The 26998-nt window shown below is 38.2% G+C and overlaps 1 protein-coding gene across 2 annotated transcripts in view; it reads right to left on the bottom strand.

Moving 5' to 3' along the window:
- The window catches only part of TOP1 (DNA topoisomerase I), a 103188-nt gene that overhangs the window by 43196 nt on the left and 32994 nt on the right, over nt 1–26998 (bottom strand). For both annotated transcript variants that reach the window (NM_001266512.2, XM_015148991.3), the window contains 6 exon segments: nt 4172–4278; nt 7524–7599; nt 8562–8657; nt 11104–11159; nt 12463–12586; nt 26858–26960. In NM_001266512.2, coding sequence (NP_001253441.1) covers nt 4172–4278; nt 7524–7599; nt 8562–8657; nt 11104–11159; nt 12463–12586; nt 26858–26960 — 562 coding nt within the window.

The raw sequence follows: 26998 nt of genomic DNA, 5'->3' as shown, positions 1-26998 counted from the left end.
TCTGTTGCCCAGGCTGGAGTGCAGTGGTGCGATCTCCGCTAACTGCAAGCTCCGCCTCCAGGGTTCACACCATTCTTGCGCCTCAGTCTCCTGAGTACCTGGGATTACAGGCGCCCGCCACCATGCCCAGCTAATTTTGTTTTTTTATTTTTAGCAGAGATGGGGTTTCACTGTGATAGCCAGAATGGTCTCGATCTACTGACCTCATGATCTGCCCACCTCAGCCTTCCAAAGTGCTGGGATTACAGGCATAAGCCACCGTGCCCGGTCCTACAGTGTTTTTAAATGAAGACTCCAAACTGTTTTTACAATTCCTATTTCAACATGTGTATCTTCAAGACCCACAGCAACTTCTTTACCATTTAAGTAAATTAAGAGATTCAACAAATCACAACGCTAAACCTCAGTTTAAACAGAAAGAGCATGTCTTTCAATAAGCTCATGTGACTGGGTTGACAGCTATCATTGTACAAATAAAAGCAAACAGTTTTGTCCTTTAAGCCTCCCCATGCGTGCATATATTCCCCCCAAATTTAAAAACAAACAAACAAAAACATGTACTTAGACATCAAAATGGCTTCCCTTTGGCAGCTTGACTGGAATAATCAAGTACCAATTTAATAATAACATTTGCTTGGAAGGGGAAAGGTGGAAAAGTGCTAGAAATATAAAGACAGGAAAGTAAACTCCATGTGCTTTTTAAAATCAAGTTCCCTTGCAGTTAGCAAGCACTTCACAGTATGCTATAAAACTCTTATTTAATTTTTTTAAATTTAGAAATAAAGGTCACATGCTATAGATTCTGAATGCTAATCCTTGAAATTAAGGGCAGTTTTTCTGGTTTGAGCAAAATGTCAATAATCCGTATTCCATAAATTTCTTATCACTATCATTGACCATATATTTATGAGTCTTGGTCTTGCAACACTAATTCCTTACAACATTATAGTCCTGACTCCTCACAGCATTTTACCTTTGCTAAGAGACTCAAAACCCCATTTAAAGTCACACCTAACACCTGCAATAAACTCCCCAGGTTCTAATTCTTTATGAAGAATCATCTGTTGAGAATTAACTTGCAACTTATATTCCCACAGGTCAGCTCTGATACAAAAGCGTACTTAATTAACCCAACAATGCTAAAACCCTGTTCAGCTACAATGGCCAACAGTTAAAAATCAGGACATCTGGGATAAACAGGATTTCATGTATGAACCCAAGCACACTGCCACCACTTATAACAATGTTTCTATGGAGATAATGTGATATAGCAAAGAAACCCTGAAGGACCTGGACCTTTTCCAATGGAACAATTACCAAAGGAGGGAGATAAAGATCAGAGTAAGTGTTTTTTTTTCTGGTAAGGATAAACAGTTCTGCGGACTTAGAAGGAAAGCAAAAGATATGCAAATTTGTCAAGCTTGTAAAGTGTGTACTTATTTTAGTGGGACAGCATAAGGAATAGTTAACATAAGAGTTTCTGCCATTTAAGTTCCCGACTAGGTCATCAGTGGCAGTCACTGAGGACTGGATAACTGACTTCAGAGTACAATACGCAGCCTCTAGCTATCAGTTAAGAGGCTCTTCATTCCTATTTTAAACTCCAAAAACTTGACGTGCCATTCAACCATTGTGCTTGAAAAGAATGTGCAAGGTTTAACCATCACACCTGAGAAATGACAGAAGCTGTAGCAAAGTCTGCTCATCCCTCAAAAAACAACTTTTAGTTAAAGACCAGCCAGTTCCCCTTTAACCCAAAATAAGAATAAAAACCAAAAGTCATGGTCTCTCAGAGAGAATGTGTGGCAACACTGATAAGGATTTCAACCACAAAAGCAAAATTAGGCTCCTAAACCCCTCAAGGGCACCTAATTCTACACATAGAAGGCCGGACCCAGTGCACTTGCCTGGATTCCAAGAAGAGCCAAAGCTCTGAAGTAAAGGGGAGACAGCAGGAAGCTCCTGATAAGGAAATTTATTTGTTCATTTAACAAGCATTTATTGAGTACCTACCACAGAACCCTGACTGATGAATTTACTAACGTACCATTCTCTTAACTCCAAGTAATAACCCCTAATTTACACAATCACTTTATTTCTAAAAATCATTTTCTTAAAGGTCAAGATCACTGAAAATGTTGTATTAGTTCTAAAGAAAAGTGACATAAAAACAAGGAAAATAAACTCATGTTTTTTTTCAAGACAGAGACTTGCTTTGTTGCCCAGGCTGGAGTGCAGTGATGCAATCTCGGCTCACTGCAACCTCCACGTCCCGGGTTCAAGCAATTCTCCCACCTCATCCTCCCGAGTAGCTGGGATTAAGGTGCATGACATCATGCCCAGATAATTTTTATATTTTTTTAGTAGAGATAGTTTCACCATGTTAGCCAGGTTGGTCTCGAACTCCTGACCTTGTGAGCCGCCCACCTTGGCCTCCCAAAGTCCTGGGATTATAGGCATGAGCCACTGTGCCCTGTTTTTTTTTTTTGAGAGATGGAGTCTCGCTCTGTCACCCAGGCTGGAGTGTGGTGGCATGATCTCACCTCACTGCAACCTCCTCCTCCCAGGTGCCAGTGATTCTCCTGCCTCAGCCTCCCAAGTAGCTGGGACTACAGGTGCACGCCACCACACCTGGCTAATTTTTGTATTTTTAGCAGAGATGAGGTTTCGCCATGTTGGCCAGGTTGGTATCAAACTCCTAACCTCAGGTGATTCACCAGCCTCAGACTCCCAAAGTGCTGGGATTACAGGTATGAGCCACCGCACCTGGCCTTTTACTTTCTGACTCTGACCTCTAGAAAGAGCCAGGGTTCCTCTGCTCTGTGATACTCCTTTTCTATACTTCCCATTTAATCCCATGATGCCATAGCAACATGCCAATCACACAGCTGTCACTGTGTGGCCACACTTCTGCCACTTTGGCTCTCCTCTCTGCCACCTTCCTGGTCAGTGCTCTTTCTCCTCCCTTTCCTCAGAGGTGCTGTGGACATCAAAGTTCTAAATTACAAAAGCCATAAAGGCACATAAACAGGTTTGGAAGGCTATATACCGAGTTATGAACAGTGATTACCTCAAAGCTGGAAAGCTGGAAAGGAAAATGAGAATGGGAGAAGAGAGGTACAGGTGACTTTGATTTTTACTCTAACTATTAAATCAATCATTTGAGTTTTTTCATCATAAACACAAAATCATGTACTGTTGGTATAGTAAATAGTAGAATATGTTAACAGAAATAAGTATTTTTTAAAAACATGTTTATTTCAAGATTCTAAACACCAAAAGTAGAAAAGTTCTCCACCTAAACACACTTCTCAAGAGCGACCAGCTATGACTAAACTGTCCTTCATAAAGATTGAATTTTCACTCCTACAGGGAGGAAGAATGCTTGTTTTCTCATATTCACAACTCTAGATATTTTCATTTATTAATCTTCCCCAATCTAAGAGGCATTAAAAAAAGATTTATCTTTTTTTGCATCTTTGATTACTTATGAAGTTGATATTTTTAGATGTTTATTAACCATTTATTTTACTAAACTGCCTGTTCCTCACATTCTGATTAGACCATTCCTTTCACACCTGTTTTAAAAGACCTTTTTTTCATATTAGGAATATCAGCCCTTTGTATTGCAAATACTTTGCTTTTTTTCTTTTTTTAATGGCATGAAGTTGTCCATCTGCCATAAATTGAACTTTGATGTATCAAATGTAAAACACCTTTCCTTATGGCTCTGGTTATGTCCTGCTTCAAAGGATCGTCACGATTGCACAATTATAAAAATATTCACCCACATTTTCTTGTTGAGGTTTCTTCTGTTGTTGAACAAACAGGCAGTTTTCCCAACACGACTTACATAATAATCTATCCTTTCCCTATGATTTTAAATGTATCTGTACTCTCTTCGTATGCTAAATTCCCACCTATACATAGGTCTGCTTCTACAGTCCATTCTGTTCACAGTGATGGAAACCAGTTTGAGATCCAATAGATTTAGAGCCAGTTAATGATTTCACTAGAAGTTGGAAAACTTATTTCGAATGTTATTCTAGAGAAACTGTTTTAAGTATTTTACCCCAAATATCAGGATATTAATTTTAATAACTCAATATTCTTGCTTCGTAAGGATATGCAATAAAAGAGGTGGCATTTTAACCCAGTGCTGAAATGTTACCATTTCCACTTCTGCTCCTCTTCTTTCTTCGGCTTCTTTTTCTTGTTATCTGGCTCAGGAACTTTTTTATCTTTATCTTTATTCTTGGGTTTTCTCAATTTACCATCCTACAAAGAAACATGGTGAGAAAGCACTTAAATAAGGACTGATCACACTTCTGGAGGCAGTTTTTGGGAGCCACGAGGAAGAAAAATTGTAATCACAGTGTATTAGAACTAAAGAGGATCTCAGGTCTACTCCTCTCATTTGACAGATGAATAACAATGTACTGGTGCTCTGTTCTAGAGCAGTATTTCCTAAAATTTCCTGACAAACGACTACCTGAGAAAGTAGTTAAAAAAACACTCTGCAGGGGAAGAGACTTGGAAACTATATATATATATATTTTTAAACCTCAAAGGAGTTTGGAAAAGTACTGCTCTAGAGAGTAATCCGAGTGTATTTTCCTCACTTACGTTTTTCCTCACTTATGTTTAATCCTACTCATCTTTAAACCTCTTCTAGTACAATCAAATAACGGCTATACAAGGCTTTGCATTAGATATTTAGCATTCAGTATGAAAGAAAATTCCCAGTTGATTTAGTTGAGTATAGTTCTATCGCTGCTGCTTGTATACACAAAGTCATGATGCAGTAAGCAAGTATTTCAGAGGTTCTAAAATGATACCAATTCCTATAGTGGTATTTCTTTATGGCTCTTCTTTGAATTCTGAATGTAAATGAGCTGATCATAGTGGCACAAAAAAAGGGTATCAAACCTAAACAGGCAGAATTCACCAATACAGAGATATATCTCAAAACATACACACAAAACCCAAACAAAAATGTAATATTCAACAAGTGAAGATCCCACTCAGAATCTGAACTCTTTCAAAGAATATTTTCCTGTGTCCTACCTATTCAACATAATTTAACTATTTATTCAGTCTTTATTCAACAAGTTTAAAGGTGGTTTTGAACAATCTTAAAATCAATTAAAGAGTGGCACAGCTGGAAAGTGTATGGACGGGTCCATTTAACCACTTCCAGTTACAAGCAAGGACTCTGAAATAGGTTTTTTCACTTGATAAAGGTCATACAGCTGTTATTAACTATGATAAGAGCCTAACTTTACGAGAAAAATAACAGAATGTGACTTACGGCAATAAATGGAATAAACATTTTAGACCCTCATAATAGGAGAGCAATCAAGATAGGAATAGAAAAAAGAGGAAAAGCTTACAGTACCACCCATATTTTAAAACAGGCATGGAGAATATAAATATGTGGGTATGTTTGCGAGAAGGTACTACAGGATCACATTAATTCAGATAATGTTTACTATTTAGGGTGAAACACACCACAGGAAAGGGAAATGTTTTTTGGTGAAGATACTCTAAACAGCTTCTGAGTAGGCATGCAGATGGTCCCATTAGGAAACTACTGGCTACACTGTGTGTTTTCAAACCTCAAATTGGGGTATCAGTCAGGGAGAGACCTCAGAACAATTCTCAAAAACAAGAGGGGGGAAAAGAAAACATAGTTGGCGAGTGAGGTTTAATGACAGATTCTGCCATCTGGGGTCCCTGCCACAGTAAGACTGTATTAATTCAGTCTTTCAGCCAGCATTTTTCCCCTATGTGTTAGGGTTGCTAAATAGAATAAAAACTGAAGTCAACTGTTCTTTTTTCCCAATGGTTTAACAAATTCAGAGTATTATTTTTGCATAAATGCAATATAAACATAAAAGAAAAACAACACTTGGAGAATTCAAGTTTTGTATTCCTTTACTGACTAGTTTGCACTGATTAGGTACATGGAAGTGGAGTGGTTGACTACCATAATCACTACTTAACATTTCACTCTCAATTCCTTGAATTAGTGCTTATTAATTTGAACTTCGGCCAAGAATAGACTAGTTGTCATAAAAACTACGATCTTCTAAATATAGGACCTGATCTTCTCTCTATGGCTCAACTCACTCACTAATAGTCTTCATATGATTTCATTAAAGACCTTTCTTCTCCCTCCTTGCAGAATCAGAGGATCAACAAAGTCCCAGGGGAGGTAGGATAATATAGTAGCTGGTGTGCTGGCGCTGAAGTCAGACTGCATGGGATCAAATGCTGCCTTTACCACTTTAGTAGCTATGTGACCTCAGGCAAGTGATTCAATACTTCTATACTCTATTTCTGCATCTGCAAAATGGAGATGATAATAGGGATATAACAACCTTTTCAGGTTGTAAGGATTAAATGAAATGATACATATAAAAAAATGTAGACGAATGCCTGGCACATGGTAAGCACCTATTACATTTAATTGTGATTATTAACATCATTCTACTATTATGATAGATTATCCTCTTAAGACTCCCTGCCCCTTCACTATCACTCTCTTTACTGCTGGTACTTCAAACTATCCACTTTACATTTGTGAACCCATTTTGCCCATGACAGTGGCTAACCTCAAATGTAGCATAAGAGCTAAGAACTCACACAACCCCTTCTTCTCTTAGGGGAAGGCATCATTAAGACCTCTGTGAATTTCTGACATCTTTTCTTGAATTACCTGCTAACAATTTTTTAGTATAAGAACTCAAAAGTGTCAAAAGGAGAAAGCATATGATTCTATTTTCAATCTACCACAAGCATCAACAAGAACATTTAGGAAAGCATTTAAATGGAACCGAGTTTTTTGAGGAAGGTTATAGGCCAAGAGGATAAAGAAGGGAGCATGTGTGCTCCAGACAGAGGAACAGCAGGTGCTCCATAAATCTCGGAAGTATGAAAGAATTTGGTGTGGAAAAGAAACAAAGGAGGTTAGTGTGACTGGTATAAGCAAGCTAGAGAAGAGGCACAAGATGAAGAGAGGCACAAGATGCAGGGGCCAGATCGGGAGGAGCTGCGGTAAAGAGTTTGGGTGTCAATTTTATGTCAAAGGGGCACCCATTAAAGAACTTTAGATAGGAATGGTTACCCAAAGTGAATGACGAGCAAAAAATTCTTAGGGAAATTTCTTCAGGGTTATAAGCCAAAATGTGGTTTCTTGTTAACATTGCCTCTGTATACATGAAGATGACATACTTTTTGGAAGAACATCTGTTGGCAGCATAGCTGTGGGTAGACAGACACCCAGGAAGGCTGAGAGCAGAATCGCTGCTGGTTGTGGTTAACTTAAGACACTGTGGGGATTCATAGAGATCTTAAAACTACCAGTGCCACAGCCATCACTTACTGAATTTTTTTCCCTAATGTTATTACTACAACAAACAAGCCAATAAATAACTAAAACTCATTTGTCTTAAGAAGTTGCTTACTGGAAAACTCTCACTTCCAAACTCACCCCAAAGGGCCTAAGTCTCTTTACTAACCTCTTCTTCCTCTAGTTTTCTTTTCTTCTCCTTCTTGATATCTTCTGTTTTAATTTTCTTAGGTTTATAATCAGCACTAGAAAGGGGAACATGAATACACAGTTAGCATAATTATGATTCAGGAGTCCTCACTCATAGGAGACCTACAAACTCTGGGAAGCCTCCATGGCAGGAGTAATTGCTGTTATTCTTGGCTGGGCATTCTATGGTCAAGAGTAACAGAAGTGGAGAAAATAATGAAGGTCAGACCAAAGAAATAGTTACAGCCCTATATAGAACAAAACTAACCACTTACACTGGCCTGGAAGCAAAATAGGGTGGGGGGATATATGCAGAAATAAACACCATTATCAGATGAAAGTTTGGGAAATAAAATAAAATAAAAAATAAAAGATGAAAGTTTGGGAACCAAACGCACAGCACACTAGCTACCACATAGCAGTAACTCACTGGAATGTGGAGGAAAGAAATTCTATATTGAATGAATACAAAGCAGTTCACTAAGTATTTCCCTTCTCTCTTTCCATCCATTTTCTACTATAATAATAGCGTAATAAGCTATGTAAGAGTGAAAATAATGAATATAATTTAATCTCACTGAATCTGGGGAAAGAGGTACATGTTTTATGAGCAGTTTTATTATTTTTACACACTGAAACTTCACTTAGAATGTACTGACAGGGATAGGTCTAAGAGAAACTGCTTTAAGTTATCTATGGTAGGCAATGAGAAATTTTAAGTGACTTAATTTATTCTTCATGAATTCTGTATTATTTGAAATTTCTACAATAAATATCTATTGCCTTTACAATAAGAAAAATTTATATAATCTTCATGTAAGCCTTGGGAATACTACTTACTTGTTTAGCAAACCCTACTTCTCATAATTCAGAGAAATCAGTCCATTAATCACAAATCCCAAATGAGTAAAAGCCAATTAATGCAGCTTCTATATGTATTATAAAGAAACACATCACATGTATTCTTTAAACTCCTCCTTTTTGTTTTCCAAAGTCAAAGTTTTAAGAAAATACTCACTCATCCTCATCTCGAGGTCTCTTTAGTGGCTTTATATCCTCTTTAGGAGGAACAAAATAGCCATCATCTTCAGGTTCATCTTTAATTTGTGGTGGACTAAAGAGAAAAAAAATTGCTGGTCACAGAGTGCTAGAACATCTGTACTGTATTAATACAAAGAAGGAATATGTCATCTCGTTGAAAAGAAGCTAATATAAATAAGGATAACCACATACATATTATAAAGATTTTCTGTGAGCACTTTTTCTCACTTCAATCCTGTGAAGTAGAGAGTATCTGTCCTCATTGTACATGTGAATGGGCAATATCAGGATTTGGGATCAAGACTCCTTACTCTAAGTCAGAATTCTTTCTCACTATTTCTTAGCTGTCTTTGCCAGCATGGCATGAACCACTCCAGAAATAAACCTAAGGTGTTTTCTTGCCTTACACGAGAAACCTACCATATATTTGACCCCACAAGCTGAACTGATTGTTCCAGTACTCCAAAAGCTAAAGTACAGCTTTTACAAGGAAAGGAATAAACAAATAAATAAACTAAGTTGATTTCCCCAACTTAGTATGTTAAAGTTCTAAAAATCTGGCAATAATGTACATGTATATTCAGTTACGTGGAAAGATAACCAAGCTGACAACATTACAACAAAAGAAGGGCACGTGTTAAACCAGAATAAACAGAAGGTATCCTATGCCAAATCTATTCATTGTTCAATGTCCTAACTTAGGTTTACTTTATATACAGAAGAGTGTCTCACTACTATTTGTTAAGATCTTACCTTTAAAATATAAATATAAAAAGACAATCCTTTGAGACAACCATCCTGAACCAAAACAGAGAAGGAATAAGTAAAAAATACCATAGAGCCCAACAATCACTGGCCCCCAAGGGATCCTCCGTGGCCTGGCACATCTCTTCAGAACCTCATTGCCTTAACTCAGCACAAGGAATGGCCTCCTTATATGTAGCTGCCCCCTGTGGAGGGATCCAAGGATTAAGAATCCAGACTCCACTACAAAGTATATTCACAGGGTTTCAAGAGTACCTCCAACCAAAAAAAAAGCATACTGGGTTCCCCTGCTTGTGATAGAATTTGAATGTTTAAAGAACTTATTTTAGCACACTAACCAAATGCCAGCTTCTACAGCTGTTCCCCCTCCTGCCTGAATACTGACATAGACCCTAGGGTCCAGAAGGAAAGAAAGCCTATCATTTACCCAACTAGTTAAGTAAATGCTAGATCCTAAGTTTGTCACACTGAAGACAAAAACATGTGGGAAGGGTTACTAGGTCTGAAGGAAGAAGTCCTAAAACAATTTACCAGAAAACTGTATTCCAGTGAAGCATCTGGATTCTTTACAAAGACATACACAGAAGCCAGCAAGGAGTCCAACAAAGTGAACACAGAGACCACTGCCTCAAAGAAGGCTGTGTTCCTAATCTTCTAACCCAAAAAGTCTGAAAATGAACTCACAACTACACACCAAGTCCAAAAAGTTTATTCATATCCGTTTAATAAAAATCCAAGGCAGTCTCTTGGCAGAGATTAGCCCAGCAGTGCCTCAGTCACTTTATCTCAGAAATCAAAATTCCTAGGGCAGCTTGCAGCTCTAATGCTTCTTGAATTTTATTATTCTGCATTCCTAGAACAATTATGAAACATGCCTGAAGAGGGCACCTGCTTCTCCTTGTCTAAAGGACCCAGAGAACCAGGCACAATTGTCAAAAACTTTAACAAATGAAACTGGAAGTTCAAAGATTCAAGGAAGCAAAACTCTCAAAGTGTTTTGTCCTAGTCAATAATGCAAATATTTCCAACCATTTCTAATAAATCCATTCTGTCATTCAGTGAAGTGAGAATATGTAACAATAAACATCCAGTTGTTTCGAAACTAGAGGGGACCCTTTGGGCTTATTTTAGGAAATTGAGGATGAGGAAAAAAATACTATAAAAGTAAAAGCAGTATAGGAAGTAACCTCTAGATTGTGTGCATTTTCCTCTCCTTCTAGAAAAGAGATAACATAATTCTTCCCAAATCTACACTCATCCCTAACATGTAGGTCAAATGATCTTTTATATATAAGTCTCCCAATATTATTAAGGACGAATTCAGACTAAGCAATTTTTCAGAAAACTCCATAATCACTACTGAATATGAAGTTCCTTTTTAGAGAAATGAAAATGTTCTGGAATTAGTGAAGAGGCTGTAATACCTTGTGAATATACTAAAAGAAAAACAGTACACTGTATACCATTAAAAGACAAATTTTGTGATATGTAAATCTCAATTTTTAAAAATCTCTCCTGTCAACCTTCTCTACTCGAAATAACCTTCTGGAAAATGTGCTGGTCAGTCTCACTATATGGCACTGTAGAAAGGCTCAGGTTGGCTTAGACGAAGTCTTCTCACTGCTGACTTTCTGGGAACCATCAAGATGGCCAGGTCAGTGTGTTTTGGGTAAACTCAGACAACACTACAACACAGGCAGCTGGCCTGCTGCCCACCCGGAGAAAGGGAAGCCCACGCAGCAGCAAAGTCTTACCTAGAGAAGCCATTTTCCTTCTCCTTCTTTATTTTTGCATCCCCAGAGGCTCGAACCTGAAAAGTCAAACAACAGTAACTAGTACCCTGAAAGGACTAAATCTGAAGAAACCTCTTTTTGAGAATATGTAGCATCAAGTCTTGGGACGTCATGATCACAGGCTGGCTCTTATGTTAGCAAAACTGAATAGATGAACTAAAGGTGCTGACATTTGTCCAAAACTCGTTTTTAACAATTCTTCTGGGTGAAACTGTCCAACTCACTGAGAAAGGTTTCCCTTCAAAATGGCAGCTTTTTACCTTTAAGTGATGGCAGGTCTCTTTTCCCCAATAAGTACGTTCCACTATTCAAGAAGTTGCCATTGGCAGTGCAGAGAGGAAACAAAAGCAAAAACCAACCAAACAAAACATATGGGCCAGATGTGATGGCTCATGCCTGTAATCCAAACACTTTGGGAGGATGAGGTGGGAGGACTGCTTGAGGCCAGGAGTTCGAGACTAGCCTTGCCAACACAGTGAGACCCCTGTCTTTATTTAAAAAACAAACAAACAAACAAAAAACTATATGCCCTGCCTTCTCTGACTCCGGCAAAGTATACTTATGACCCCCTCCCCTTCAACTTCCTGCTTTGTAGATTCGTCAGAAACTTTATCTTTCAAAAAAATCTTCATATATACACACACGAAGGGACACACACACACACACGCACAGATATACACAGAGTATCTCTAGAAGGACACAAAACATAATCAGCATAGCGGTTGCCTCTGAGAAGGATGGGAGACAATGAGTCAGTGGTGAAGAGATGTCTTCTTCACCATATTCCTTATTTCATAGTATCGGAATTTACCACGTACAAAAATTACTTTTTCAAAGCTAAAATAAAAACAATCTCTTTTTAAAACTATACAGAGTACTATTCATTCTCAACCAGGTGAGCCTAGTCATTTTTAGAAGGCTTGTACTGGTTATGCTGGAACCAAAAGCCACAAAGGGCACCAGCATCACTAAATTTTCACTCGGGAAGAATCTTTAACGAACAGAAGACCAACAAGGCATTAGGCCTTCTCCCAAAAACAATTAATTTTCCCTAATGCATTCTCAATGTATCCATTGGCAAAAAAAAAAAAAAAAAAAAAAAAAAAAGGTAATGATATGGACAGATCTGCTACTGTGAGACATATGGTGATAAAAGGCTTAGTTTTTATAGTTTAAGACTAAAGTTTGCTCTGAATTCTCCTGACAAGAGACCTTTCACTCCAAGGCCAAGGGATCTTACTATGCAGTGAAGATAGCTGCTTTTAAAGGTAAACAAAAGTGCACCCACGTCCCTTCCTCCCCCACTAGAAAACTCTGTACCTTTTCCTCTTTTCGTTTTTCCTTGTCTCTGTCTTTGTGTTTGTCTTTATGCTTTTCTGAGCTTCCATCTTTGTGTTTGGTCTTCTCCTTCTCTTTGTGTTTCTTTTCAGAATCTTTATGTTCACTGTAAAAAGTTAAGTCACAAAGTGTTACCCAGAGTAGGGACCACAAGGATTCGTTTCACAAGATATCCTAAGATAACATGAACCATGGAAACTTACAGTACTTAAACAGTACTGACAGAAGGTTCAAGTAGAGGGTCTTGGTTACATCGGACTTTATCTTGTTTGATGTTTTTATTTTTGCAAAGAACAGAAACCATCATTCTAGACACACCAGGACATTTTTTTAAAAGTAACTAAGAATACACAGCCAGCCCTGTGTATTTCTGCAACGTTCTACCAGCACAAAAAACAATGAAAGCTCCCACTTCAGCATTCATATCTGATGTGAGGAGGTTTCACCAAGAAAGTGTTTGGTGGCTTTGTGCCAGACTTGAAACATATCACACATGTAGCCAAGCCAGGGTTTATGGAGTGAACAGCCCAATACAGTGGATATTTCCTTCTAGTTTTAACTAGTTAAGTTAGTCACTTCTAGATGGGACTTATGTTAGTCCTTTCCTTACAATAAGAAAAGACCCATCTGAAAGCAAGGGCATAGGAACGTTCTTTATTAAAGGTTAAAAAAGCAAAATATGACATTACAAGGCAAGAACCACGAAAATGTGCATAGCTTCTTACCCTGGGATCAAGCTCCTGGAAATTTTTCTTAGGGAAATAACATTACATATAAAGATGTTTATTTTGGTGCTTCCCTTAAACAAACAAAAAAAAACAAAAACGAACAAACAAACCCCAAAATTGGATACAACCTAACAAGAGGGGAAACTGTAATATATCAAATTATTTAACTGTTAAGCTATAATTTGAGTACCACAAATACATTTCGAAAGTGTTTATGACAGAAAAAGGAATATAATAAAATAACTGCAACTATGTAAAAACATGCATGTGGTCAAAGACTAAAGAAGCAATAAGCGAAAACCACAAGTTGTAGTTTAAGGTGACAGAACACTATTATTTTTCAGTACACTGGGACAGGCAGTTAAGGAGCCTTGCTTACTGCACTAACCAATGCACAGGAAAAAAAGACTTCATCAGCAATGAGCTCATTAGGCTATGTCCATCCCATGAAGTTTATTCTGAAGGGATACTTGACTACAGCAGAAGATCACAAAGGGAGAAACAAATGATGGCATGCAGTTAGGCAGAGCAACAAAATCTAGATCGGGAGAACATCTGCTATTACACACTGCACACAGAAGTAGCTACAACTTGAGAAAGGTATTTGAGTGATGAATAAGCAGAAACTTTAAGAAATCTAGCCAGGGAGAAACAGGATACACTATAGGTTAGGAAAGACTCAAGAACTGAAATAGATGGAAAAACACAACGCCCGCTTTCCCTTGCTTACATATTTCTCCTTCTATATTGCGCTCATTAGACTGTTATTTACATGTGACACACATTTAAATGACAAGTCTCTATAGGAGGAAAATTCTTTTTAACTCATGAGAACAGAGCATGTGCATGGTTACAAAATTTCTTCACCATGCTTTTTGTTCTTGGAATTAATATGATGTTCCTCTAACTCAAATGTGTTCTCATAATCTGTGTTTTTTACCAAAATGCAATGTTTTATTTAAAAATGTATCCCTTACTTTGTTTAAAAAAAAAAAAAAAAGTCTTCCAATTGCATTAGCACTCTTATTATCTGTTCTCATTAACTTCTCCAAGCTTTAGAATGAATGGTCAAAGAGCAAGGTTGCTGAGATTATAATTGATTCTTCAGGAGTTACTGTATATATAATCACAGGCACTTAGTTTTTATACTACCAGCAAAATGTTTGAGCTTACCATTCCATTATAAAAGCATGGTAGTTTTGTTTTATTAAGCATCACTGTAAGAGGGTATGTAAGTCATCTATACAAAGTTTTGCCTAAAAGCAAAAAATCTGGGAACAACTGCATCTACAATATTGATGGACGAATATACTGCCTCTCCTTGCCCTGCCAACTATAGCGGGGGAGGGGACAGCAAAACAAAATTCTACTTTCTAAGCAAGCATTGTACTTGGTATTTTCACATACATTATTTCATTCAATTCTCACAACACTCCTGTGAGGCCAGTTTTACTATCTAACCCCTTGTGCTCATACAAACAGGAGACAGTGGTTAAAAGACTTACTCAAAGTTGCAATGTTAAAAGCAAAGTTGGAATTTAAATTTAATATTTCCACCTCCAAGTGCAGAGCAGCCTCCACTACATATCAATACCTTTATATTTCCACTAAATTGATACCTGCTGCTTAAGGTAGACTGGTGTTAAGAAACAGCCATGGTGAGTCTGAGACTTGCTCTAAGGTCCTAGCTTTATTTTATCATCAAGCAGAAACTTTCTAAAATAAAGATGTCTGGATACTTGAAAGGATAAACACCTTTGGGGTTGCTTGTTTTGTTTTGTTTTTGTTTTTTTTGTCTTCCCATGAAACTATAAATGGCTAATTCAGGAATCTGAATTCAAGAACACTCCATCTTCCTTTAAGTTCCACCTTCCCCTGACCCATTCTCTTTCTCAATGAAAGCATTTCTTATAATGTTAGCCAATTTCACTAGAAAACTGGCTTTCTGAGCCTTTTGGTAATCACAGCATAGGTACCTACAAGTGTACATGTGGCCCTGCAGTTTTCAGCTTTGGTGTACACTATCACACCAAACAGAGATCAGGGAAAGGAATCAACAAATGACAAGGCAAATGAGACATCTGCCAGGAAGCCAAAAGTCAATGATATTTCCTCTGTCTGCTAACCAGAGAGAAATGGATATAGGAAATTCAAAGTTCCTGCTAGAGTAGTAAACCCCTTTGCAGGTCACAATTAATCACAAAAACCAGAATGGGATGAAGCTATCATCCTGACTTTCCAAAGGAAGCCAAGTCTCCTCTACTCCTAACTGTTTATGTGTAAGAGCAGATTTGGATTTTTATACTAGCTGAACTCAGATGATTCAGGGTTAAGGACAGTTTCTGTTACAGGGCATCATGTAGAAGACTGCTAGAAATTTGGGTTTACAGAGCTCCACCAGGCTTCTGAATACAATGTGATCATCCCTACTTGTTAGGTGCTGTTGCTGTCCCTGCCTCCACAAAGAGAGAGCCGAGTGTCTGGGAGCCCAACCCGGCTTCCATAACCCCAAACCCGCAGGAGTGCTGGCAAACAGCAAACCCCACTGCAAGTCTTTCCTAGGAATGCACCTGAAGGAAGTAGCAAAGGTACTGGGGAACAAGTCCTATGATACAGAAGCATGTCCAGGGCTGTGCCAGGAAAGTCAGAAACAAGATTTGGCCAGCAAATAAAATGGAGTCAATGTGGGGTCAGTTAGGCTGACGCATCCTTCTGAGATTTTCTAATATGTATGTCTTTTTCCAAAAGACTTAGGACATGTTTAACTTTCAAGGTAGCTAAAGAACTGCACTTTTCTCATTAACAGTGAAATGATGGAAATTCTGACCAGTGCAGAAAGTTCATTTGCTGGCTGCCTGTTTTAAGAGATAAAATACTATGTTATCTTCATACTGAACCTGCTACTTTTCCATACACAACAGACACAATATGTCAAAATAACAAAAGGGCTTTAAAAGTACAATTGAAGGCTATAATATTAGCCAGTTTAGAGGTTGAAAAACAGCCAATTAATTACTGAAGAAACTTCAGTAGGGCTAAATTAGAAAAATGCTGGATACCTGAAAGGGTGGCCTTTTTGGTCTCTTTCCCCCCCACCCCCCATTTTCTCTTTTAAGAGTAGAAGAAAGGCTTAATATCAACCATAGGAAGGAACCCGAAGGTCAGACAAACATATTTTAAGAGTAAGTTTAGTCTGGGATATGCTGAAGGACAAAAATACAGACAGTAGCAGTCCTAGATACTTCTGTAATGGTCACACTTATGGATGAAATATGAATTTACCCCATGGGCATGAGGAACTCTGAAAGAGAAAACAACCAATTATTGGCTAAGCATAGAGATCTTGACTTCTTGGTTCATAGTTTTGCATCTGTATGGGGTAAGATTCCAACACACTAGCAGGGACTAGAAAAGCAAAAGTCAATGCTAAAGAGAACAAATGGAAAGATCCAAACCCACCTTTCCAGAGTGTTCATGCCATGTGTTAGCTTCAATTGGCTGAATTCCACTAAAGAAAAAAATAACCGGGCTGGGTGTGGTGGCTCATGCCTGTAATCCTAGCACTTTAGGAGGCTGAGGTAGGCATATCACCTGAGGTCAGGAATTTGAGACCACCCTGAGCAACATGGTGAAATTCCATTTCTACTAAAAATACAAAAATTAGCTGGGCATGGTGGCGCATGCCTGTAATTCCAGCTACTCGGGAGGCTGAGGCAGGAGAATCGCTTGAACCAGGGAGTTGGAGACTGCAGTGAGCCAAGATCACATGACTGCACTCCAGCCTGGCGACAGAGTGAGACTCTGTCTCAAAAAAATTTTAAAAAAAATTAAAAAGAAAGAAAGAAAAAATAACCTACACTGTTTTTAAAGTGATGACAGCAAAACCTTTGGTCTATGATTCTTGCTGGAGCTAAGAAAAGGGTGACCAGGGTCTCTCTAAGGCACTTATATAGAAGAGTGGGAGAAAGGGTGGAAGTAGGGAGCTAGTAGGGAAAAATGTTTCCCTTCTGGCAAAGCATTGTTTCTCTAGGAAAAAAGACCACCACTACCACAACAAAATATTGATATTCTGGAAAGCTAGAATGTTGGCTATGGGAAACTATTTAAAATCTGTCCTCCATCCCCCATAAAAGTATTTAACAGATACTTGAGTAGCACCCAGTGCCAGGCACATTTAATATCAGTAACAAAACTCAGGTAAGTACTGGTACAATTCACAGATGTGGAAACTGAAGCACAGAGAAGTTAAGTAACTCACCCAAGGAACTAGCTCTAATGAGAAAAATAGGATTTAAACTCAGGCAGTCCGGCTCCAGAGTCATGCACTTGACTACTGTCACCTTCCAAACAAAGCAAAAAAAAAAAAGCACTGTTAAAGGTAGAAGGATCCTCCATATATTCTGAGAAAAGGACTTAGCCACTCACAGCCCAGCTACCTGTCTACTTCTCAAGGCAGCAGACCTCTGCAGGTCACATGAAGTTGGATCATGGGGATTCCTGTGAGACAGCACAGAGAGCTTCAAAGTCTTGGTTTAGGAGGGAAACTCATGACCCTTTCAAGGATAGTAAGACAGTTAAAGCTTAAATGATGTTTGTAAAATTAAATATTTAAGTAACTTCAAAAGTTCCCTCTGGGAAAAGAGCGCAGTTTATGAAATTAGCCAGTTTCCAAAAGGCACTAAGAAACAAGGGTTCCTTAATGTCCATCATCATTATACACTACAATGCCGATTCTACATCACTAAACAAAATCACAAGGACTCTGGTGTTTTATATTATAGAAGTATCAAAACTTCAAGATAAATTTAATTTCCTAGAAATTATTTAATCCTTTGTTTTCAGGCCAGAGACGATAAAAGAATGTGTGCAAAGATGGCAAAACCGATATCCATTCTAACTCCCATTCCTCCCTTAAGTTCTTTGTCTCTACTAATAGTGTAAACAGCCTCCCAGTTATCCAAGACAGGAACCCTTTTTCTCAGACCCTTCATGTCATTTGTGGCTAAGTCCTATTTGCTCAACTATTTCCAATGGCTTCTTGCTCAACTCAGAATCGAGTCCCAACATTTCCCCCGCACCTTTTTAGTTAGCGTAAGTAAAAGTCCCAACTTTTTGAAATGGCATTTAATGGTTTTGCCTCAAGTCACTTTTTTGGGTCTTATTTTCTACTATTCCACCCTGTGTAACCCACCTAACTAGATTCCTCCCAGAACAAAGCATATACTACAGTGCCTGTACGTTTTGCTTATGTTTTTCTTTCTAACCATTACTTTCCCTTAGCAAAATTTTAACCATCTTTGAATGGCTAGCTCAAATGCTGTCTCCACCATGAAATCTTAAAAACAATGATGATGGCTCACTATAATAGGGATAAATATAATACTGAAAATATCAGGGCTCCAAATTGAATGCTATCAATAACTATAGAATTAGATTCAACTACCAGACTCAACAGCTCTAATTTATCTGCATGATATTATACTAGGCTTTGTGGTAATTATCATCATCACCATCATTATCTCAATTATTTAGTATGTTACAGTTCCCAAAGAGCTATCATGTGCATAAACACACTTGAAAGCCTGACAAAGCAGGTACTGTTATCAACTCCTGATCAAAATGGAAAACGAGACCCAGAGAAGTTAAGCAGCTTGGATCACAACACATAGCTTATAAACGACAGAACCTGGCCTCTTAACTTTTATCTTAGTATGCTATTCCATATATCATACTGACTCCCATGTGAATGGTAGTGGTACTGAGTTTCCTCATTTCTAAACTGTTCAATCTTCTCTGCCTACCTATGTAAGCTATCCATTTCCCCTAGACAGGCTGATATAGTGATGTGTAGACAAAGGGAGGGCTCTGGCAAACCACTCACACGGAAAGCAGCACACGTCTCTTTTAAATTTTATTAATTTCAGAAAAATCTCCCCTAATCTGAGAACTGGATGCTTAAATCAAGTGCATATTCCTAAAATTCTACACTTTCTCAATTACAGTTCAGGTAGGATTTGGAACTGAAAGGAAAGCAGAAGCCAAAAGCATCCTTATTCTCAGATGTTTCTCACACTGACAGTACAGAATAGCACTGCCAATATGGCTGGAAAAGTACTTCCCTTGCTATTTCACAGCAGTTTTCTGTCTTCCCTTGCTTTCCACAAATTTGTCACTCCAGTGTGAATGCCAGGTGTAAAATTGGCAAGAGATGCACAGAGTCAAAAACTAAGAGGAGGAATTTCATTTCACACGATTCTCTTATTTTCTAAAATCCGGCCCCCTCTCCCAAATTGCTTTTAATAATATTCTGTTTATATAAGAGATCTAGTATTAAAGATAAACAATGGATAAGAATGCAACCCTTTAAGAAAGGTAGCTTGTGAGATCCTACAAGCCAAGTAATTCCTTGGCATCTAGAAGAGTATTCCTTTTGAGATTATTTATGTATTTTTTAAAAGAGGGATGGCCATGATGGCTCATGCCTGTAACCCCAACACTATGGGATGCCAATGTGGGAGACCAGAAGTTCCAGACCAGCCTGGATAACACAGCAAGACTGCCATCTCTACTAAAAACAAAAAAGTTAATTAACCAAGCATGGTGGTGCATGCCTATTGTCCCAGCTATTCAAGAGGCTGAGGCAGGAGGACCCCTTGGGCCTAGGAAGGCTGCAGTGAGCTATAATCACACCACCGCACACCGGCCTAGGAGTCAATGAGACCCTGACTCCAAAAACAAAAGAAAAAGGACCTGAAGAGCAGAAAGAAGCAGTGTCAAGAGATAAGTGATGATTGATGAAATTATTTTTTAACTTTGGTGTGAGCTGTTCTTGTGATGTTACAGGCCAGACAAGAGAAAGACAGAGATGAAGTTTTCATAGGTTCAGAATTTGATGAGATTAATACTTTCAGTGCCAAAGATTTTAGGGATTTGGGGACAAAGAGAGATAATGGCAGTGCCTGAGATGATCTGACATTTTTAAACCTGAGCTGCCTACCATACGCATACAAGTAAGGGGTGCTTATATTTAAACAGACAGTTTGGCTACAAAACTAAACTAACTCTTTTTACAGAGGGAGGTATTTTTCACTGGAAGGAATAATGTAGTGGGGACTCAGGATCCTTGGTCTCACATCCTCTTCTTTCTGCTACCACGTCAGTATGGTTGAGCATGTGACCTCAGACTCCTGTCCACACACACAAAGAGGAGACAAGATGAAATGATTCTTAATACCTGCTCCCCTGTTTTGCACCCTGCATGAGGATAATAAAGAGGAAACCAAATGGCATCCCCTGGGATGTGGATCCATAGCCCCATTCTGTTTCTGCAGAAAGGCTACTCTCCCACTCCAAGTCTTCAGTATTGCTACTGCACAGAGTAAGATGCCTCCTGGGCTTGGGTCCTAAGTGTAGCCTGATGACAAATGATTGGTGCTAATATCTAGCAGAGAAGGGAGGGACACAGAAACACATTAGAAACACTTGTTTTCTCATAACAAATGGCCACAAAATTAGCTACAATTGATAAGCAAGGATTGGAATAAATGAAAGCATTTTGGAACAGAACATGCTACATCCTAATTATTCTGGGGTTCAGACGTGATTAAATAATCCCGAAGATTTCTTTAATCTGCTACAGAAGAAATCGAAGAAACCCTAAACTATTAAAAATATCAGAGATACTTTAAAAGGATCACAGTGTATATAAAATTTTACTGGAGGCTGGGTGCGCTGGCTCAAGCCTGTCATCCCAGCACTTTGGGAGGCCAAGGCAGGAGGATCATAAGGTCAGGAGTTCGAGACCAGCCTGACCAATATGGTGAAACCCCACCTCTAGTAAAAATACAAAAATTAGCTCAGTGTGGTGGTAGGCACCTGTAATCCCAGCTACTCGTGAGGCTGAGGCAGGAGAATTGCTTGAACCCAGGAGGTGGAGACTGCAGTGAGCCGAGATCACACCACTGCACTCCAGCCTGGGCAACACAGCGAGACTCCGTTTAAAAAAAAATTTAAAAATTAAATAAAATAATTTTACTGAAATATAACCAATATCCTTGCTTTGCTGCAAAGAGGTACTGTGCCAGTAGACATCAAAACAGGGAAGTACTTAAAAGTCTGCTTACAACAGATCATCTGATTAAACTTTAAAATTTACTCATGTTAATAAAGAGACCAAGGGCTAGATTTAGTCATGTCATATGTAAACAGAAACTCGGGCCAGGTTTTTCCAATAGCTCTTGGCAAAAAGGCTAGCATTTTTATAGGAATGAAGAAAATATTAAAAGGCACAAAAGTGGCTGGACGCAGTGGCTCACGCCTGTAATCCCAGCACTTTGCGAGGCTGAGGCAGGCAGATCATGAGGTTAGGAGATCCAGACCATCCTGGCTAAACGGTGAAATCCCATCTCTACTAAAAATATAAAAAATTAGGGAGGCGTGGTGGTGGGCACCTGTAGTCCCAGCTACTTGGGAGGCTGAGGCAGGAGAATGGTGTGAACCCAGGAGGTGGAGGTTGCATTGAGCCGAGATCATGTCACTGCACTCCAGCCTAGGCAACAGAGCGAGACTCTGTCTCAAAAAAAAAAAAAAAAATAGGGCACAAAAGTACATATAACAAATTATTGAACTTGCCTACAATATGATCTTGGAAAAGTATGCTTTTAAATAGATGTCAAAGTGTCATCTCTGCACATCTGTAGAGCAGTTCACAACTGAAGAGCTTCTGTATTTATTGACTCCCATGGTTCCCCTGTGAAGCATGTATCAAGATGAAGATGAAGAAACTGAGTTGAAGAAGGTTAGGTAACCTAGTCAAGATCACATGAGACCTAAATGGATGCACAAGGATGAGGATTTCTTCTACAAAAATCACATCCTTTTTTTTTTTTTTTTTTTTTTTTTAAGATTTTTGTAAAACAGGACAAGGCCAAACTTACATGTCTCAAAGCCCTTTATGTCACTTTTACTGTATCTTTCCTCCCAAAACAAAGTAGAATGTGTTAGAGAAGATAACTTTTCAAAAGCTTATGTTTTAAACATTAACCTCTTTCTTCTTAAAGTCTTTTGGAATTTCTTCTTACAGTCTAGTAAAATAAAAATCAACATTCTTCATCTGATCTGTAAGCAGGTCTCTCACATCCTCAGATGATACTGTTCATGGTCAAAGGTTATCTAATTTTTTTTTTCACACTTCACATCAATTAGCACAGTATAAACATAGCAGGCAGCCACTGCTGGACATGATCTAGCAATTCTACTCCTAGGTATATACCCCCGAGAATGAAAGCAGAACTCAAATACGTATTTGAGGCCAAAGGGTATTTGTAGCCAAAGGGACACCCAAGTGTCCATCAACAGGTAGATTTTTAAAAATGTGGTAACAGGCATACAATGGAATACTATTCAGTCATAAAAAAGAATGAATTTCTGATATGCTACAATATGGATAAACCTTGAAAACATATTAAGGGAATACAAAACAGATGAAAAAAAGATAAATATTGTATTATTCTGCTTATATGAGGTACTCAGAATAGGCAAATTCATAAAGATAAAAAGTAGAAGGGAAAGAGAAAAAAAGACAAAGTAGAAAGATAATGAGATAGGGGAACAGAATGAAAAGTTATTATTTAGTGAATTCAGAGATTGTCTGGGATGATGAAAAGTTCTGGATATGAACAGTGGTGATACTTGTGTACTACTGTCAATATACTAAATGCTACTTTAAAATGGTAAATTTTGTTATGTTTACTTTACCACACACAATTGTGTGAAAAATGAGATAAGCCAAAGTGACTTCATAACTATCCTATAGAAGATTAAGAATATGTGAGAAGAAAGAGAGAAGATGGAAACTAATGTACCCATAGATCATCCACTCATTAATTCAATAAATATAGACTAATAAGTGCCACCTATCTGCCAGGTATCATACTAAGCCTGAAGGATGCAAAATGAATACAAAACGCTGGGTGTGGTGGCTCACACCTGTAATCTTAGCACTTTGGGAGGCCAAGGTGGGCGGATCACTTGAGGTCAGGAGTTTTGAGACCAGCCTGGCTAACATGGTGAAACCCCGTCGCTACTAAAAATACAAAACAGTTAGCTTCGCTACTAAAAATACAAAAAAGTTAGCTGGATGTGGTAGCATGCACCTTAATCCCAGCTACTTGGGAGGCTGGGGTAGGAGAATCACTTGAACCTGGGAGCTGGAGATAGCAGTGAGCTGAGATGGCACTACTGCACTCCAGCCTGGGCAACAGAGAAAGACTCCATCTCAAAAACAAACAAACAAACAAACAAACAAAAACACCCCCCTCCAAAAATCAAAAAAAGATCCCAATTCTGCTTTCAGGGACTTTAGAGTACAGGAGTCCATACAGAAAAGTAAAGAGACAATTAAATATCATAATTATTATTATGATAGGAATATATTCAAGGCACCAGAGAGCACACAAAAGTGGCATTTAATATGAGAAGATGGGTAGAAAGGATACCTGGAACAAGTCAAGTCTGAGCTGCAACTAAAAGAATGACAGCAAAAGGGCAACAGGGTTATTAAAGAACCATCAACAGCATGTTTTAAGGCTTAGTGGCATCAGAAAACATGTTATGTTTAAGGAACTGAAAATAAGTTCACAAGACTGAATATGGAATGCGAAATAAGGATAAAGAGCAAAACAGGTAGCAGAGAAAGACAGCCAAAAACTGTTAAGGAATGACTGTGCATTAGAAAGAGGTGAAAAGGGTGGCCAGAAAGATGGAGAGGCATGGAGGCATTAAAGCCAAGGGAAGATGGTTTAAGGAGGGTGGGGTACAAAGTATGATCTACTTTGGCACATTTCATGTGCACTTAAAAAAATGTATTCTAACAGCATGGTAATGGTACAAAAACACTAACACCATGGTAATGGTACAAAAACAGACACATAGATCAGATGGAACAGAACAGAGAACCCAGAAATAAAACCACACACTGATAGCAATCTAATCTTCAAGAAGGTCAACCAAAATAAGCAATGGGGAAAAGACTTCCTATTCAACAAATGATGCTGGGATAACTACTAGCTAGCCATATGCAGAAAACTGAAACTGCACCCCTTCCTTACACCACATACAAAAATAAATTCAAGATGGATTAAATACTTAAATATAAAACCTAAAACTATAAAAACCCTAGATGACAACCTAGGCAATACCATTCTGGACATAGGAATGAGCAAAGATTTCATAGCAAAGATGCCAAAAGCAATTGCAGCAAAAGCAAAAATTGACAAATGGGATCTAATTAAATCTATAAGGAACCTAAATGATTCAACAAGCAAAAAACAAGTAACCCTATTAAAAAAACAGGCAAAAGACATGAATAGACATTTCTCAAAAGATGACATACAAATGGCCAACAAATTTATGAAAAAATGCTCCATGTCACTAATCATCAGAGAAATGCAAATCAAAACCACAATGAGGTATCTCACACCAGCCAGAATGGCTATTAAATATCAAAAAACAGCAGATGCTGGCAGGCTGCAGGAAAAAGGGAACACTTATACACTGTTGATGAGAATGTAAATTAGTCCAGCCACTAGGGAAAGCAGTTTGGAGATTTCCCAAAGAACTTAAAAACACAACTACCTTCCGATCCAGCAATCCCATTACTCGGTATGTATCCAAAAGAAAACAAATCATTTTACTAAAAAGACACATGCACTCACATGTTCACTGCAGCACTATTCTCAATAGCAAAGACATGGAATCAACCTAGGTGCCCAGCAATGATGGATTGGATAAAGAAAATGTTGTATGTATATACCACGGGATGCTATATGGTCACAAAAAAAGAACTGAATCATGTCCTTTGTAGCAACATGAATGCAACTGGAGGCTGTTATCCTGAGCAAATTAAGGCAAGAACAGAATACAAAATACCACATGGTCTCACTTACAAGCAGGAGCTAAACATCAGGTGCTCATGGACATAAAGATGGCAATAATAGACACTGGGGACTACTAGAGCAGGGAGGGCGGTTAAGGGTTGAAAAACTAACTGTTGGGTTCTATGCTCAGTACCTGGGTGACAGAATCATTTGTACCCAAACCTCAGCATCACAGCAATATACCCAGGTAACAAAGTTGCCTGTATGTACCCACTGAATCTAAAATAAACCCTGAAAAAAATTAAAATCTGAAAAGTAGACAGAAAAGAAAAAGAAAAGAAAAGAAAGAAAAGAGAATATTCTAATATTGTTGGATGGGAAAAACCTATAAATGTCGATTAGATCAAGTTGGTTGATATTGTTCAAGTCTTCTATATCCTTAATTGTTTTCTATTTGGACTAAAAATTATTGAGAAAGAGGTGGTAAAACCGTAATTATGAATGTTTGTTTCTCTTTGCAGCTCTATCAGATTTGCTTCATGTATTTTGAGGCTGTGATGTTAGTGGATAAACATTTATAACTGTCATGTTCTCCTAATGGGTCCCTTTTTTATCATTATGCAATGAACTTCTTTATCCTTGGCAATATTCTTTGCTGTATGGTAGATATTAACATGTGCTAGACAACTGTAAACTAGAAAAGATGCAGAGTAGATTCAACTACTGAGATTAAATTTACCAGAATAATGAAAATGGAAACTAGATGATCAAGTGATAAGAAATGAGTGAGGGACAGGGAAAAAAGGCCACAGGCATGACACATGATTCCCAAAGAAATGTCCCCAATCGAGAAAATTAAATCTGGTTATTTTAATAATTCGCAAAAAAGAACAGACTTGGAAAGCAATTCTCACTTTAACTTGTCTACAGACAATAATACAAGTTAATAAAGAAGTTCTAAGGAACTCTAGGATGAAGACACTTGTTCTAATGTGTAACAGATCTTTACATTCCCTAACCAAGCTCAGGCCACTATGGGAATGGGAATACCATACGGCTTTCTCACCAACAACTGTCTTCAAATCAGAATGGAAGTGCAAATCCTCATTTTCAATAACTAGATTTAACCACTTGCCTCCTACACCAAAAAAAATGGGAGCAAAATGAACAAGAGAAAAATCTCCTTGAGGCTTGCATCCCAGAAGACAGCACTATTGAGTTTCATTCATATTGGTGATTGTAGGCTTTTGTGGGAGCCAAACTCCTCTGATAACACGATGAAAGCTAGGAATAGCCTCTCCAAGAAATCTCAAATACTCAACCATTTGCATATAATTTCAGGGGCTAACAGACCATGGAAGCCCAAGTTAAGAATTTTTAATGTAAACTCTTTAAAATATAGAAAGAAGAAGAAAAAAATCAGGTCTCCAATCCAGTTACCTTTTATCAAGGCAAGCTTGCTACAGACTTGATTAAATGCCATCATGTGTCACAACGAATCCTTACCTATCTTAGTGAACAACTGTATTTTTAACAAGGTATATATTAAAAGAAAATCAAACATACTTGCTTTCTACATCTTGATCTGAACAATGGCATCCCATTTAAGGCCTTGAAATCAGGGCCATCCTCTTAGCAACTCTAGGATCAAATGCAGTTTCTACTTACTTTGCTATCTTTACCGGTAGCTCAAGTTAAGACCTATTCTAGGTAAGCCAAGCAATGGCCAACCTACTGCTGAATGATGAGGGACTTGCTTGATTCCACCCTTACCTGTTGCTATGCTTGGACTTTTCCCGGTCCTTTTCCTTGTCCTTCTTGTGTTCTTTGTGCCGGTGTTCTCGATCTTTGTGTTTATCTTTGTGTTTATGAGAATCTGCAACCATAAGAGATGAGTCAGTTAACAGGAGTCAT

This window comes from Macaca mulatta, chromosome 10, assembly GCF_049350105.2.
Source record: "Macaca mulatta isolate MMU2019108-1 chromosome 10, T2T-MMU8v2.0, whole genome shotgun sequence".
NCBI classification, from domain to species: domain Eukaryota; kingdom Metazoa; phylum Chordata; class Mammalia; order Primates; family Cercopithecidae; genus Macaca; species Macaca mulatta.
This window is presented reverse-complemented; position numbering and strand designations above follow the sequence as displayed.